We start from the raw sequence: 13,370 nt of genomic DNA on the forward strand, positions 1-13,370 counted from the left end.
AGGGATAATCGTTCTGAACTCTAAATCTAAAGCATTATGGGAATTACTGAAGGTGTCAACGGGCTATCCTGCAAGGTTTTCTCTCTCACCTGAAAAAGATTCTTAAAATTGATTTGAGGAGCTCAGGTTGAAGTTATTTTCTGCAGCTTACAAGTTGTACAGTAATTTATTGTGCCAGTTGATCAATAGAGATGTAAATTAACTCAGCCAGTGTTTGATACACTGCTACACGGAGAGGAGGACACCACTTTGGCCCGTTCAGCTACAGCTTTCTATCTTTTTTACTTGTGTAGTAGAGGACTGGAAACCTGCAGATTTGGGCACAGGGGGCCAGCAAGATTGAGAAAATGTTGGAGACTCTTAAACTCCAAGTATCTGGCAGCAATAATGAGTCACGGACATCAAGTGGCTTTCATGTTATTCCTCAGTTTCAGCATTGGTACCAGTTCTTTGTAAGAGTTGCAAAAAGAACCACTTTTGAGTGAGTACTAGTGTGTTGGCTATAGTTTCTGTTCTCACAAGGCTTCAGGAGGACTTCTTTCGGGATTTATGACAACTGTTCAAGCCATGAATAAAGCGACTCCTCTTTGGATCCATATTGGAGACCTGACTCACAAAGGCAAGGGATGACCTGAATTCTAGTCATTTTCCCACAGTTTGAAAAGGCCATCCATCTATGCTTTTTATCAGCTCAGCTCAGCATGGCTCAGGCTTTGGCTGAGGCAACAAGACAAAGGGATGGAGAGGTGAAGGAGCAAGAACACAGGTATGATTTATTGATCAAGCACAAGATGGGAGAAAGGCCATGAATGTGAGTGTGAATATTGCATGTGCATTGCAGGGAGAAAGGAAACAGAACTGCAGTCATGAGGACTTGAATCTGTGAGAAAAATGAGGAGAAGCTTGGGTTTAATGGAGGGAAATTTGCTGTGCTGTAAGTAACCACACTTTCTGATTAATCGAGCTAGGAAGGCTCCCCCTGTTCACAGATCTATTGAGGGCTTTCAGCCTTTTCAGCTCTTTGATGAATAGTTTTGTTCCAACTGTCATCTGCCATCCAGGGTGTTCAGTTCTAATGCCTCTCTTTTATCTGTGAAGTTGTTGTGGTTTCATCAAGCCTATCAAGGCCATTGTTAGGGTTCCAGTTAGAGGGTTCGGGTTAGAGTTAGGGTTATTCCACATAACCAAATATGATATAATGTACTTTACACTTTATTTATATTGCTGTGGGGACCCCTGAAGGGAGCAGCCGAAAGGAAAAGAAGAAAAGAAGTACTATACACCATTCAAATCATTACCAAAGGGGCAGTGGGGATGGGGATGAGTTTAACCTCTGTGATCCCTGACCCCATCAAACCTGTGGGGGCACCAGCATCCTATGGTCCTTTATTGGCTCAAGTGTTAAAAATCTCTAAAGCTCCTCTACATAAAGATAAAAGTTTAGTTGGATCCTAATATCCTTTGTTTTCTAAAAACTTCCCCAACAACACTGCAGAGATGCTCGGTTTGTGTCGTTCTTTGCCGATGCATTGATCAAAGACTCCTGTGGCTTTAGGTTTTGAAGATGCAAAAAAATGTCCATACATCCCTTGAGAATAACGATTATGTTGGCGTGTGATAACATATGTGAGCAAGAAAGATTTCGAGCAATGGTACAATGAAGCGTGTGATGGGGTGTTTCATTTCCAAAAGGAGTTGGCTCAATACGGAATGAATGATGTTGTTGTGCTGTGCAAAGCATGCACAATTTATCGTCAAGCGTTTATGGAGTGTACACAATTAGATCCCTTTAATTACACCACCCTCGCTTCCTGCTGCATGGTGCTAAAACACACTTCCTCCCAGAAGACATGTTGGCTCTGACATACGACGATGCCTACATCACCCAACACAAGATATACTCATCTATTCAGTGGCTTGAATTAGTTGCGTGAAAACACAATTTATACATTTGGCACACGTTGAATCGTGGCGAGGAACAATTTGGGCCGCATCACATAGAAGGGCACAGCTTACGAATTTGCAGGATGATTTTGGCATGGATGCAGTCCAAAAATCACATTATACTCGTCCCCTTCCTGTCCTTCATATTTGTATTGATCCACATGTACCGCGACACCGTCTAGCTAGTAACAGTCGCTGGAACAGTCACGCAAAACACCCACTGCTGTCTGTGTCGACGCAGGGCAGGGCCATCTTGCATAGATGCATTCAGAACAAAAATGTGATTTCTGTGTCAGTTTTTTTTGTCTATGGCTCTGAGGTTCATAAATGTCATTTTCATTGATTAGTTTCATGGTTTGTGTGTGAAGCAATGTGGATTTGTAAGAGGCTTATCTAAATAATAAGGATTATACACATAAAGTTGACTTATATCCTAATAAGGTCACCTTAAATACACACAGCATGAACACACGGGTCCACAGGTTATAACTGACCAAATATCCAAACATCGATATGTGAAAACACTCTTGTCTGGTTTCAGCAAGTGGGTAAATATTGTAGCCATGTTGACATTTTCAAACTACATCTCAGCCTGAGGCTCTTTATCATGGATCCATGTTGGGAACCAGAGACCTGCCAAAAGAATATTTGGTCCAAGGCTCCAAAGACACACAGCTTTTAAGGTATTCTCAGTCTGTGTCCTTCAAGCCTTTACACATTGGTATTAAACTTTTAAGGTTGTTACAGAAAAAACTAAAACAGTACCTTGTTGTGCTGCGTCTGTCAGTCTGATCTGCTGCCCAGTCAGCATCACTGTATGCCACAAGCTCAAGTTTATCCTCACTTTTCTTCGAACACACCTCCTGATTTATTGTAGCCTTCAAATATCTCGACACATGTTTAGCAGCTGTCCAGTGCTGTTCCCTCGGCTCTGAAATTTGCTGACTAACCTGTGTTTAAGGACTCTTCCTGTGTCTGGGTAGTAGACTAGGTATGATGCGCTGCTTTTGTCATATCCAACAAAAATTCCCTTTTCAGATCCAAATATTTCATCTTTGAAAGATTTGGCCTTTTCCCTGTCAACTACGACACATCTGTTATAACACCTGTTGTGAATAACTGCTGCAGTCATCAAAGCGTACAGTATGTCAACAACATCTTGGTTGGGTTGCTCTCCAGTAGCCTGCATTTTGCCATTTCAAACTGTGTACTCCAGCTCCTCTCAGCTGTCCAATTGTAATGAGGTGAGTAATGTGCTGAACAATATCTGAAAGTCTTTTGCGGTCAACTCTATTCCATTTTCTGACCCAATGCTCTGTAAGTACTATTGTGTATTTAAAGCCATCTTTTGCCACTGGCTCTTTAGGTAACACCAAATCAAGCAGTACTAGCTTGAGAGCTGCTTTTGCTCTTACATCAGGCTCTCTGTTGCAAATTTATTTTTAATGCAGACTTCACAGTTAGACGGCTAGACTTCAATCTCACCCTTGATTTTCATTCCATCTGTAACATTCTACAACTTTGACACATCCTCATAATTACAGTACATCTTCGGGCTATGTTTGAATATCATCACACCCATGACATCCATCAACATCTTCATCATTTAGAGCGTTCAGATAGTAAAGTCTCCTTGACGTGACGCTGCTCCAGTGTCAACCATCAGCCCCTTTTCTTGCAATCCACGCATCTGGCAGTCACTTATTTTGAATGCAAAGGTGGGGTCACAACCAGTTGGCGCTGTCATCGTTAGGGCAGGAAACCCAGGTTTATTGTACATGTTTGACAGAGGAATAACCACACTTGCTTATCATGGGTGTAGCTTGAACCGGCAAGAGAACCTTGCTTTAGCCTGCGCAAGTTCAATTTACCAACCACAAGTGATGCCTTCAGGTCATAACATCACTTTAAGAGCATTTAACAAGACCTTAAATTAACAAATTTGTGGGTGTGATCACAAGAGGTCTTAGCTGGGACAACATACCTTCAACCTTTTGTATTTTAATAACAGTTAAAAGAAGATGGAGGGTATTTCATGCTTTTTCCTTATTTTTCTTATTTCAGTTTTCACTCACAATTTAATGCTAATCTGTCATTGCACCGCAGACTGATCTGTGTAATTTCATTCAGGAGAGCACATATGAAAACTACCCACCAGAGTTCATTACTCTGGGACTTGCACTCTCAGAGCTCCAGGTTGTTTTATGAAATAAAAGGAAAAGTGGGAAGAAAATGTCTTAACAAATGTAAAACAGTTCCTGCACCTTCCTGTGCTTGGAATCCTAAATGTGACTGCACACCTCTTAAAGATTTCTTCTTATGGCGATGTTGGATCAGCTTGTTTCTGTGGTGTTCTTACAGCCTGGCCTATAGCTAAGAGCCCAAAGTGCATAAATAAGAAACTTAAGGAGCCCAAAAAAAGGTTAGACAGGGTTTCAAGTGCCAATGAATGTTTGTCATCAGAGGTTTGGTGCTGGAAGGCATTTAGCCACAGGCTGCCTATTAATTTCAATTCCTCAGACAGAATATTCATAATGTAATCACTCTTGTGTCATGGTCCATGTAAATCGAAATCCATATTGAATGAATTAATTTCATAGGTATGGAATATGTCAGTGCTTCGTTTCACTGCTCACACTGAGGAGAGTCAAACAAAAACAAACTACTGCATGCAAATTAAAGCAGTATTTGCAGAACAGTGCTACTAATATGAAAGACAGCCATTCATCAGAACACGGAGAACCACCATGCTGTGAGCAGCCCAGTCCCTGCTGGGAATATGGTTTGAGTGAAAGGTGATGTTTATCTATCAGAAGTGATGAGGTTTGCCAAAACTACAATGAGCTCCTGTTGCTTGCAGATGTGGAGCAAATCTTCTGCTGCTTCTTTTACATGACTCCGTGTACTACACATGTCCACATCTTGGTGTACTATGTTGTATGTTTTTAGCATTTTCAGCGTATTTTCTTCCAGGCAGTTCCTGGACTGTCTCAAAGTCAGCACTTCCTGCAACTGCCTCACATTGTTCCTTGGACCTGAAAACTGACTTAACGCATTGAGCTAAAAAACTTCTGAAACCTGAACACATGGATCTTCTCTCTGGTTGCATGGTGGTAATCAGTGAACCTCTGCTGTGAGATAAAGGCCCCTGATGAAGGTCATATGGGGTCAGGTAGAATTAATGGTATTGTGTTAAACATCCTTGGCGTGTTTGCCCAAATTACACTCCACAAGTGTGCTGACGAAATAATTAACTTCACCTGTCTGTTTAAACCCGATAACAAGCAAGCTAGTTTTGTGTTATGCCCTCACCCGCATTTTTGGACGAACGTTTGTAGCAGAACATTGTAAATTGGACTGAAACTGGAGCATCCTGTCTGCTCTTTTGTATCGTGATGAGTTCCAGCTGACTGCAGCAGACCCTTGTGACTCAGCGAACACGCAGAACATAATTCTGCCTTAGGGGTGACAAGGTGCAAAGAATAAGATGTATTTACAGTCAGATGATGAATGACAAGCTGACATGTTCTGTTTAGTCAAGTCATAACATTTAATACACACCATCACAGGAGACATGCACTTGCAGCACTTCAGTAGCCCACCTTCCCTCTTGTATTTAAAATCACATAGAAACCATAAAATAATTTAAAACAAAACATATACAGTATTTTAAAAAAAGGGTTACACATTTTTTATATATATGCTCATAATACGGCTTCATAAGGTTGGTCACAGAAATTAGCATTTGACACAAAGCAAACCATAACAATTTCAGGTATTACACTGACACTGTGCTTGTTGATAGTAAAAAGGAAAATGTGAACTGGTAACATCCAGGCGGGAATGTCATAGAGAGGACAAGCATTGGAGAGAAATGTCTGTTTTAGGGGAGGAGGGTGGTTTTATGTCAGTCCCTCTGAGGCGGAAAACATTCCCAGTGTGTTGAAGGGCAGAGAGGTGGATTGTTAGGCGTAAAAGGTCTCCACTTTCACTGCTTGACAGAACATAGTCATAGAGAAAACCAGGCCCAGGATCTGCACAACAACACAAGAGAAAGATTTACTGTAAGAGACCAATGAAAACGCACAGCTCTTCCAAGTGATCAGCTAGCTAGCACACAAACAGCACACAGTTCACAAGAAATGTAATATTTTATTGTCTCTAAAATCCCGTACACCACAACACTTTTGATTGCATTGTGCTGAAGAAGTACTTGTTTTGCTGTGTTTGTGAGCAAATTGAGTTTAGTTTGTTTGTTGTGTGTGTATTTCAACGGCGGCATCCACCATAGAGGCGCTCTGCTCAAGATGGACCCGTCTCACGTTGACACCACAAGAGATGTTCACAAGGCCAAATTGATTCTTTATGACAAAAGCCATCCGCTGTGAGTTTCATTTGCTTATTTCTAGCCATAGCTACAAACTCAACCCAAGTGTGGCGCTAATGGGTCTGGCGGACATGATTAAGCTGGTGTGGGTAAAGCAAGGAGAGAGAGGAAACATGGCAAGCTGTGGTAATCAAGGAAGAAGGTTTTATAGCCACTGATAAAGATCCTCCTCCACATAGACATTCTAAACTGCGGTTGCAGATAAAGCACAGGAGTTATTAACAACATTCATTCACAACTGGCTTCACTCCATTTTGGTGCCAAGTGCCAGGTAATTTGTACGCTGAATTCCTGACACAACAGCTTCTATTGCATCTTCAGTGGAGTGGAAATAGATCTGCTGATAAACTACTCATGGATAAATATTGTTTAAGTGTATTAAATGTATAATGCTAATTATTGTCCTGGTCTCTATTGTCATTGTGTATTTATTTTATCATGGCAAGAAATGTTAGAATTATTAAAGTACTCTCGAGAGCACATTAATTTACCATAGTAGTAGAGAGGAGAGTCAACCATGGGTACAAACAACACTGTAATGTAACACAACTAATTTTTCATGTGAAACAATTGCATTTCAAAGAAACCAATCGCAGAATTACAAACTGCTGCCAACATCCTCACAAATTAACACACGACAGATGTCTGGTGGTAATTAACAAATGATTGGTTTTGGATTTCATTTTGTTGCAATGTAAGATTTCCACACTGCAGGGTTTGAAATAGCAAAAAAGCGGTTTCACAAAATCTGCAAAAGATTAAATTTCCAAGGAATATGTAAGAGCGTCAAATACCACACAGCTGGGGAAGAGAAAATGTACTATTCTAACTTACATCAACCAATAAAGGAGACTTGAACTTTTAGCTCTGCACATATCAATAGCTCTGATATCACATTGCTTAAACGCCGTGATTACCTGAGTGAGTGCAGTGCATAGAGCAAAGATCCACAGGGCCACCAGGTTCTCGTTCAGCCAGTCCTTCACTCGCTCGTAGCACGGCTGTGGAGACAAACACACCAACAGCATGAGGAATTGTAATTAGACAAATATTGACAGCATGTCCAATGTAGTATGTAAAAGCCTAGCAAAAGGATTTAGCTAATCACATTTACCTTAGCCAAGAAAACAAACAAGCAAGCAAAACAAACAAACAAGGACTTTCTTTCTGATCTACTGTTATTACTGTTACATTTTTACTGTTACATTTTTAGGCATTGAATATACTTAAACATGGATCATCAATGTCTTTTGTGAAAACTTAACTCTACAAATTGATCTTAATTAAGTAATTATTGATTGGAGTATTCCCCTCAAATATGACACACTAATTGCTTTTTTTAAACTAGAGCTGAAGTTGAATTCAGCTGTGTGCAGTCAAAGTAAATCACGCTGATTTTGGTTGAATACACGCAACTGAAAGGTCCAACACCTGCCTGCTCTGTCTCACCACTTCCCCTCTGATACTGATGCCCCAGTTCCTGACCTCATCCTACCACCTTCCCAGGTTGTGGCAGCAGTGACCTGGGAGGTGAAAGGAGCAGTCCCTAAGGCACAACCGGATCCAGATATTGGTCCTCTTAAATGCCTTTGTCCCTGATACTGTCCGTTTCCAGGTTCTGCACTGGGCACACACTTTCCGTTTTGCTTGCCATCCTGGAATCACTCGCACTCCTCGTTACTCCATTTGCATTTGTATCAGCGTGTACAGCTTGTGCCAGGAAGAAGTCCTCTCACCGTCCTCCCATGGGTCTAATCCTGCCCAGTCATCCTTTGACTTCGTCACAGGTCTGCCTCCATGTGAAGGTAATACTGTTATTGTCACCATAGTTTACCGCTTCTCCAAGTCTGTGCATTTTGTTGCTTTGCCTAAACTTCCCTCAGCTCTAGAGACTGCGACTTTTCTTGACCTGTTTATCGTGGACAGCATCATTAATCCCTCTGTTATGAAGTTCAAGCTGACACCGTCCTTGAGTATTCACCCTGCTTTCAATTTCTCCCAGTCGAAGCCCTTGGCCACCAGTCCACTATGCACACTGACCACACCCCCTCCTCCCGGCCAGATCATTGATGGCGGGGGGGGCATCTATGTCTACATGCGGGTCTATGTCTATGCTCCCTGCCATGTGTATGTTTCCCCTCCCCCTCGGGCTCCTGTCTGGGTCTCTCTCTCTCTTGTTGTTCCTGTCTGGGCGTGGTTACCTGGTCCCTTTTCCCGCCATCTCATCCACACACCTGTCAACCATTAGCCTATCATCCAGCCATTCTTTGCCAGATTGTTCCATCTCCTTAATTGACTCTAACGTTGTGTGTGATATTGTCTCATCCTGACGTGCACTGGGGATCTCCACATTCAACACTCTAGCTTCTGCTCTGTCAGCACACAGGCGACATCGTCTCCCCAGCCTCCAGCTGGCCCTCTGCATCCGTGTTCCTGTTAGCAGCTCCAGCTCCTGCCCCACCCCCCCAGCACTTCGCTCTCTGCCCGTCGGCGCTTTGGTTCTGTTCCAGTGTTGCCTTGCCAGAATTAAATCTCTGGATTTCAACTGCACGTTCCTCCTAGCATTACTGTGTCCACATTTTGGGTCCGACTTAAAAAGCATCCGATGTCATCATAACAGATAGTCCTAAACCCTCGTATATCAAAGGGCTGTGTCTGCACAATTTATGCTGCATTTTATTGCAGCCTGAAACATCAAGCAACCAAATATATGCTTTCCTAACACCAGGTGAGATAATTCTTGCTTGGTTCAATATGACAAATTATGCAGTAAGCAAAACGTAGGATAAGCTCTGTTATTAATCAAAGTGATAAACAACTACAACCTCCTGGACTAAAATGAGTTTGTTGGATCTAGTTGGATGTGTATGTATAGATGCAGATGTGTACTCTTTGACTTTCAGTACAGAGCCCTGTAAAACTAAAAAAGACCACAAGTATCGATTTCATATCAATTATTACAATACAATACAAAATACACATACAGGCCAACACACACTTACTTTATTTCAAACCAGTTACTCCACAATGCATAAACCCCCCCTTGTATTTGTGTTTTCATAATGATGTGTTCTGGCTCATGTTGTGTCTGGGTCTCAGTAGACGGCCAGGTGCAAGTACCATCTGTACAGCTGGGACATGCAGCACGGACAGTGAAAGCCTGCATGTCATCACTCTTCCATGGAACATGAAGGATCACAGACATTACATAACACAATAACACAATGGCCCACCTGCTGAGATCTGATCCTATCAATGAGAAAGCTTTTCATGCAAGGTGTAAATATCCCATATCCAGGAAACACAGATTTCATTTTAATGACAGGAGGTCAAACTGTGTTAAGATTCCAAATATCCATTGAGGTTTGACACATTTTTCCTGACCAGCAGCTTAACAACCAATCATATTCACACAAATCACCAAACTGCTCTTAATTACCTTTCAAACTTCTCAGCTGGTGGCTGCAAACTCCCCCTGTTCACATTATAACCAGTGCATTGTATGACAATATGACTGCACTGTTCACTCAGCAGGCAGAGAATAGTTTCTGAAACTAAAACCAGGTCAAGTTAGTCAGGCGTTGAATTATGTAGGTTTGTTGACAGGCGTTGGAAGGCTCACAAATGTGCCATGGCTCATTTTAATCTAATTTGAGCAGAATGGTAGAAGGAATGTTTGCAGAACGATTACTCAGTTAAGCTAAAACTTTCCCATTGAATGATGTCTTAAATAAGACAGAATATTTAATACACATGCCAAAGGACTCATGCACTTGCCACCCCTCACCAGTTTATGTGCTTAACTAAATGAATGCTTCATTTCTAGGGCTTCAAACCGTGTGTGTGTGAGTGTGGGATCAGCCTCTCATTGTGTTCAGCATTCATTCCAGCTTGCTGTGTGACAGTGTGGGTCAATAGAGAGGTTGCAGGGATTTTTAATGTGGAGAAAACATTATTACACATCCTTACTGGGTTCATGAACACTTAGTTCCAAGTGACAAGTACCACAAGAATATGAAGACCTATTCATTATCCAGCAATTCAAACAAAACTAATGTGCAGAGTTCGGCGCCCTCCATCTGCAAGAAGAAACACTTGAAAGACTTGCAGGATAAACTCAGCAGCAGCCTTGTATGCCCTCACTGGTTCATCTTTGTTTGGTGCTCTGTAGAGAACACACTGTGCTCAACGGTTACATTGCTATTCTGAATCAGTTTCACTGACGTGCAGTTTTATGGGCATTGCAGAAACATACATATAATTCCAAAGACATTGATATAAATATAAATTATTTCAGATTTACATGAACAAATTATGATTGGTAGTGACTGCTATTATTGGTCATAGGATTTGAAGGGCATATGAATGAATATGAAACACGGCAGATTAATTTGTTGTCAAAATGTCCATCACACTAATGGAATTTAGAGGTCTAAGAGAAGGCAGCACGCTGTCACCTGAGGGTGAGGAATAAGCATAATTTTGAGAAATTGTTCCATGATTTGTACAGAGACTGGTAAAGGAAAACTAATGAAGGACCATTTTAAAGGTTTCATCTCTCAGTAATGAATTTGAAAGGAGCTTCAGTTTGACCACAGTCTGGCCTCTCCAGTGTTAAATGGACACATTAAATAGCGCTTCGCACCATTAGAGCAAGTGCTTCATATTTAAAGATGAAGAGTCATCTGCCGTATGATCACTTTTGGGATTTGCCCAAAAGCTTGATATATTAACAAAACAAAAGGATTCGACATAACGTTAAATAGACAGTATGGTGTGTTAAAAGCATGGGTTGAACAGGTTCCAACCTGTCACGGCCGGCTCAAATGCCGAGACAACACAGGGAGAGTCAATAAGGTGGCAAACAAAGTAACCATTTGTGAGCACACACAACTTCAGATCACAGCATCACCTCCATGCTACCGTTTGGTGAATTTGGTGGTTTACAGAGCCAAACAAGATACTCAAAATGATGTAGTTTGTTATCTATCATGAGGCCAATCCCTGAGTGTGTGAGATCTTCACGATCGTTTTGATCAACCTAATTTGCAAAAACCTCGCTCCTGCTTTTACAATAAAAGCCTCAAAATTGCAGATCAAATCAAAACACAGACGGTTCACCTTGAATGTCAAACACAAAAAATGTTGGGCTTTTTCATTCCGCCTTTTGGCTAACTGAAGTTAGCCTCTGTGTGCTAGTGAAATTGCTCGTACCTGGATATGGTACTGAAATGACTTATGTGTGCTAGTGAAATTAGATTTAAAGAGTGTGTATGTATGTAGAATTGTTTCAATAGTGAATGTCAGCTAAATGAGAGCTAAATTGGCTGATGGTGGATGTCTTTCATGCTGCGATCTCAGGCCACTGTTTTAGATTGATTGTCAAAGATTTCATCAGGATCCTCTCGCCACTGGCCATTTTTGTTTGCCACAGCCCGAAACCACACAGTCTACAAGAGCCTTAACACATACAGACACACTCATTAACACACGAGGAGGGAACAAGAAAAACACCAAGGCACATTCACACTACCTGGCAGGTGCAAACCACTGAACCATGGTTTGATTTATCTTTATTTCAAGTTATTTCTGTGCACACAGAAGAATGTTCCACTGAAGGTTCAGATGAAACTCAAAGGCTATTATGCATTCCTTTATCCATCTGGATCTATTTTAACATTCAATCATGTCTACATGCTTCGATTATTCCCTCCACCAAGGAGTGTTTTACTTTGTTTGTGAGCAGGATTACAAAAAAAATGAATGAACCATTTATAATTTAATTGTTTGAAGTGTGGGGCTCTTAGGAATGAATCCAGTAAACACATTAAGTGGCTGATTCATTTGATCTTGTGGCAGGTTCTGCACTCACTCTACATATTATGGATGATTATCGTTCATTAATAAATGAAAAAGGACAATAGCTGTGCCCTAAAACAGAATATGTGTTCAGCTGAAACACTGATCATGTATTGTGGGACTTCTTTGGGTGTTCCTCCTCCATTGTTGCCCTGCATAACAGTTTTAAATATTAGATTCTGGCATTCCAAATACACTGTTTCTCTGCAAAAACTTCCACATCTACATCAGCTATGTCACTTCATCCATATCACAGCTGAATAACAGCAACCATTTTGTTTCCTGCTATTCACATTACTGGTGCAAAGTCCATTTGCAAACTCTTGATATGTTTCACAGCCCCCTGTTTTGCCTGGATCATCAGTAACCAGATTACTTCCCTTCATAGACATTTAGCGACTTTTAGCAAATTAGAGTTTATGTGAAAATTGCATTCAATCACAGAAATGATCTTGTGGTTTTGTTTAAAGTTATGTTGTATCCAATGGAGACCAAACGTGTATAACTGCATTATGTCATGCTCGCTGATGTAACCACATATACTGATCTGTCTGGTATACATGTACAGTCATGGTGTAAATTGAAATTCTGACACTAATTATCCACCACAGTATAATTTGCACCTTTGTGTAGGTTTTTCAGAATGTGTCTTACCGCTGTCCACCATGTTCCCGGGTTGTCCAGGCCACAGTTGTCACTGTACTCCAGGCAGCAGGAGTCGGGCACACGGCTGGTGTTATAGACTTCGAACCAGTCTGTGTGGTTGGTCACACCACAGCAGCGAAACTGCAACAGAGGAAGACAAAAGGATGCACTGAGGAGGTATAAGTAAAAAGTAGCTCAATCATGAATAATTTCTTCAGGAAATGGAAATAATACATCTAGGTAAATGATTGACAAAAGTAACCTGGAATGAGAAGCTTCCCATTGTGGCCATCTCAGGGTGTTTAGTTGAAAACATCAGAGGATTTTTTTCAAAGGGACCAAAGATGTGACCACAAATCACACAACTACTTCACCTTAAATTTAAGTAAATATTGTTTCACGCACACTAGACCCTACATCTACTAACTTACTAACTAACGAATCCAACTAACAACACACAAAACAACACAGTATGACTGCAGGGACACATACACTATACAAATAGAGTGAAGATGGACTAAGAGTGACCAGGAAT

General features: G+C 41.2%; 1 protein-coding gene across 2 annotated transcripts in view; it reads right to left on the bottom strand.

Annotated features, from left to right (window-relative positions):
- Positions 1–5,485: 5,485 nt before the first annotated feature.
- tspan4a (tetraspanin 4a) overlaps positions 5,486–13,370 on the bottom strand; it is a 90,928-nt gene continuing 83,043 nt past the window's right edge. For both annotated transcript variants that reach the window (XM_076155281.1, XM_076155279.1), the window contains 3 exons: positions 12,845–12,976; positions 7,249–7,332; positions 5,486–5,978 (listed from right to left, as the gene is read on the bottom strand). In XM_076155281.1, the coding sequence (XP_076011396.1) occupies positions 5,910–5,978; positions 7,249–7,332; positions 12,845–12,976 (285 nt within the window). In that variant the 3' untranslated portion in view covers positions 5,486–5,909. The remainder of the gene's footprint in view (positions 5,979–7,248; positions 7,333–12,844; positions 12,977–13,370) is intronic.

Source organism: Genypterus blacodes, unplaced genomic scaffold, assembly GCF_046128005.1.
Source record: "Genypterus blacodes isolate CSIRO-AG114 ecotype Tasmania unplaced genomic scaffold, CSIRO-AGI_Gbla_v1 ptg000067l_1, whole genome shotgun sequence".
Classification (NCBI taxonomy): Eukaryota; Metazoa; Chordata; class Actinopteri; order Ophidiiformes; family Ophidiidae; genus Genypterus; species Genypterus blacodes.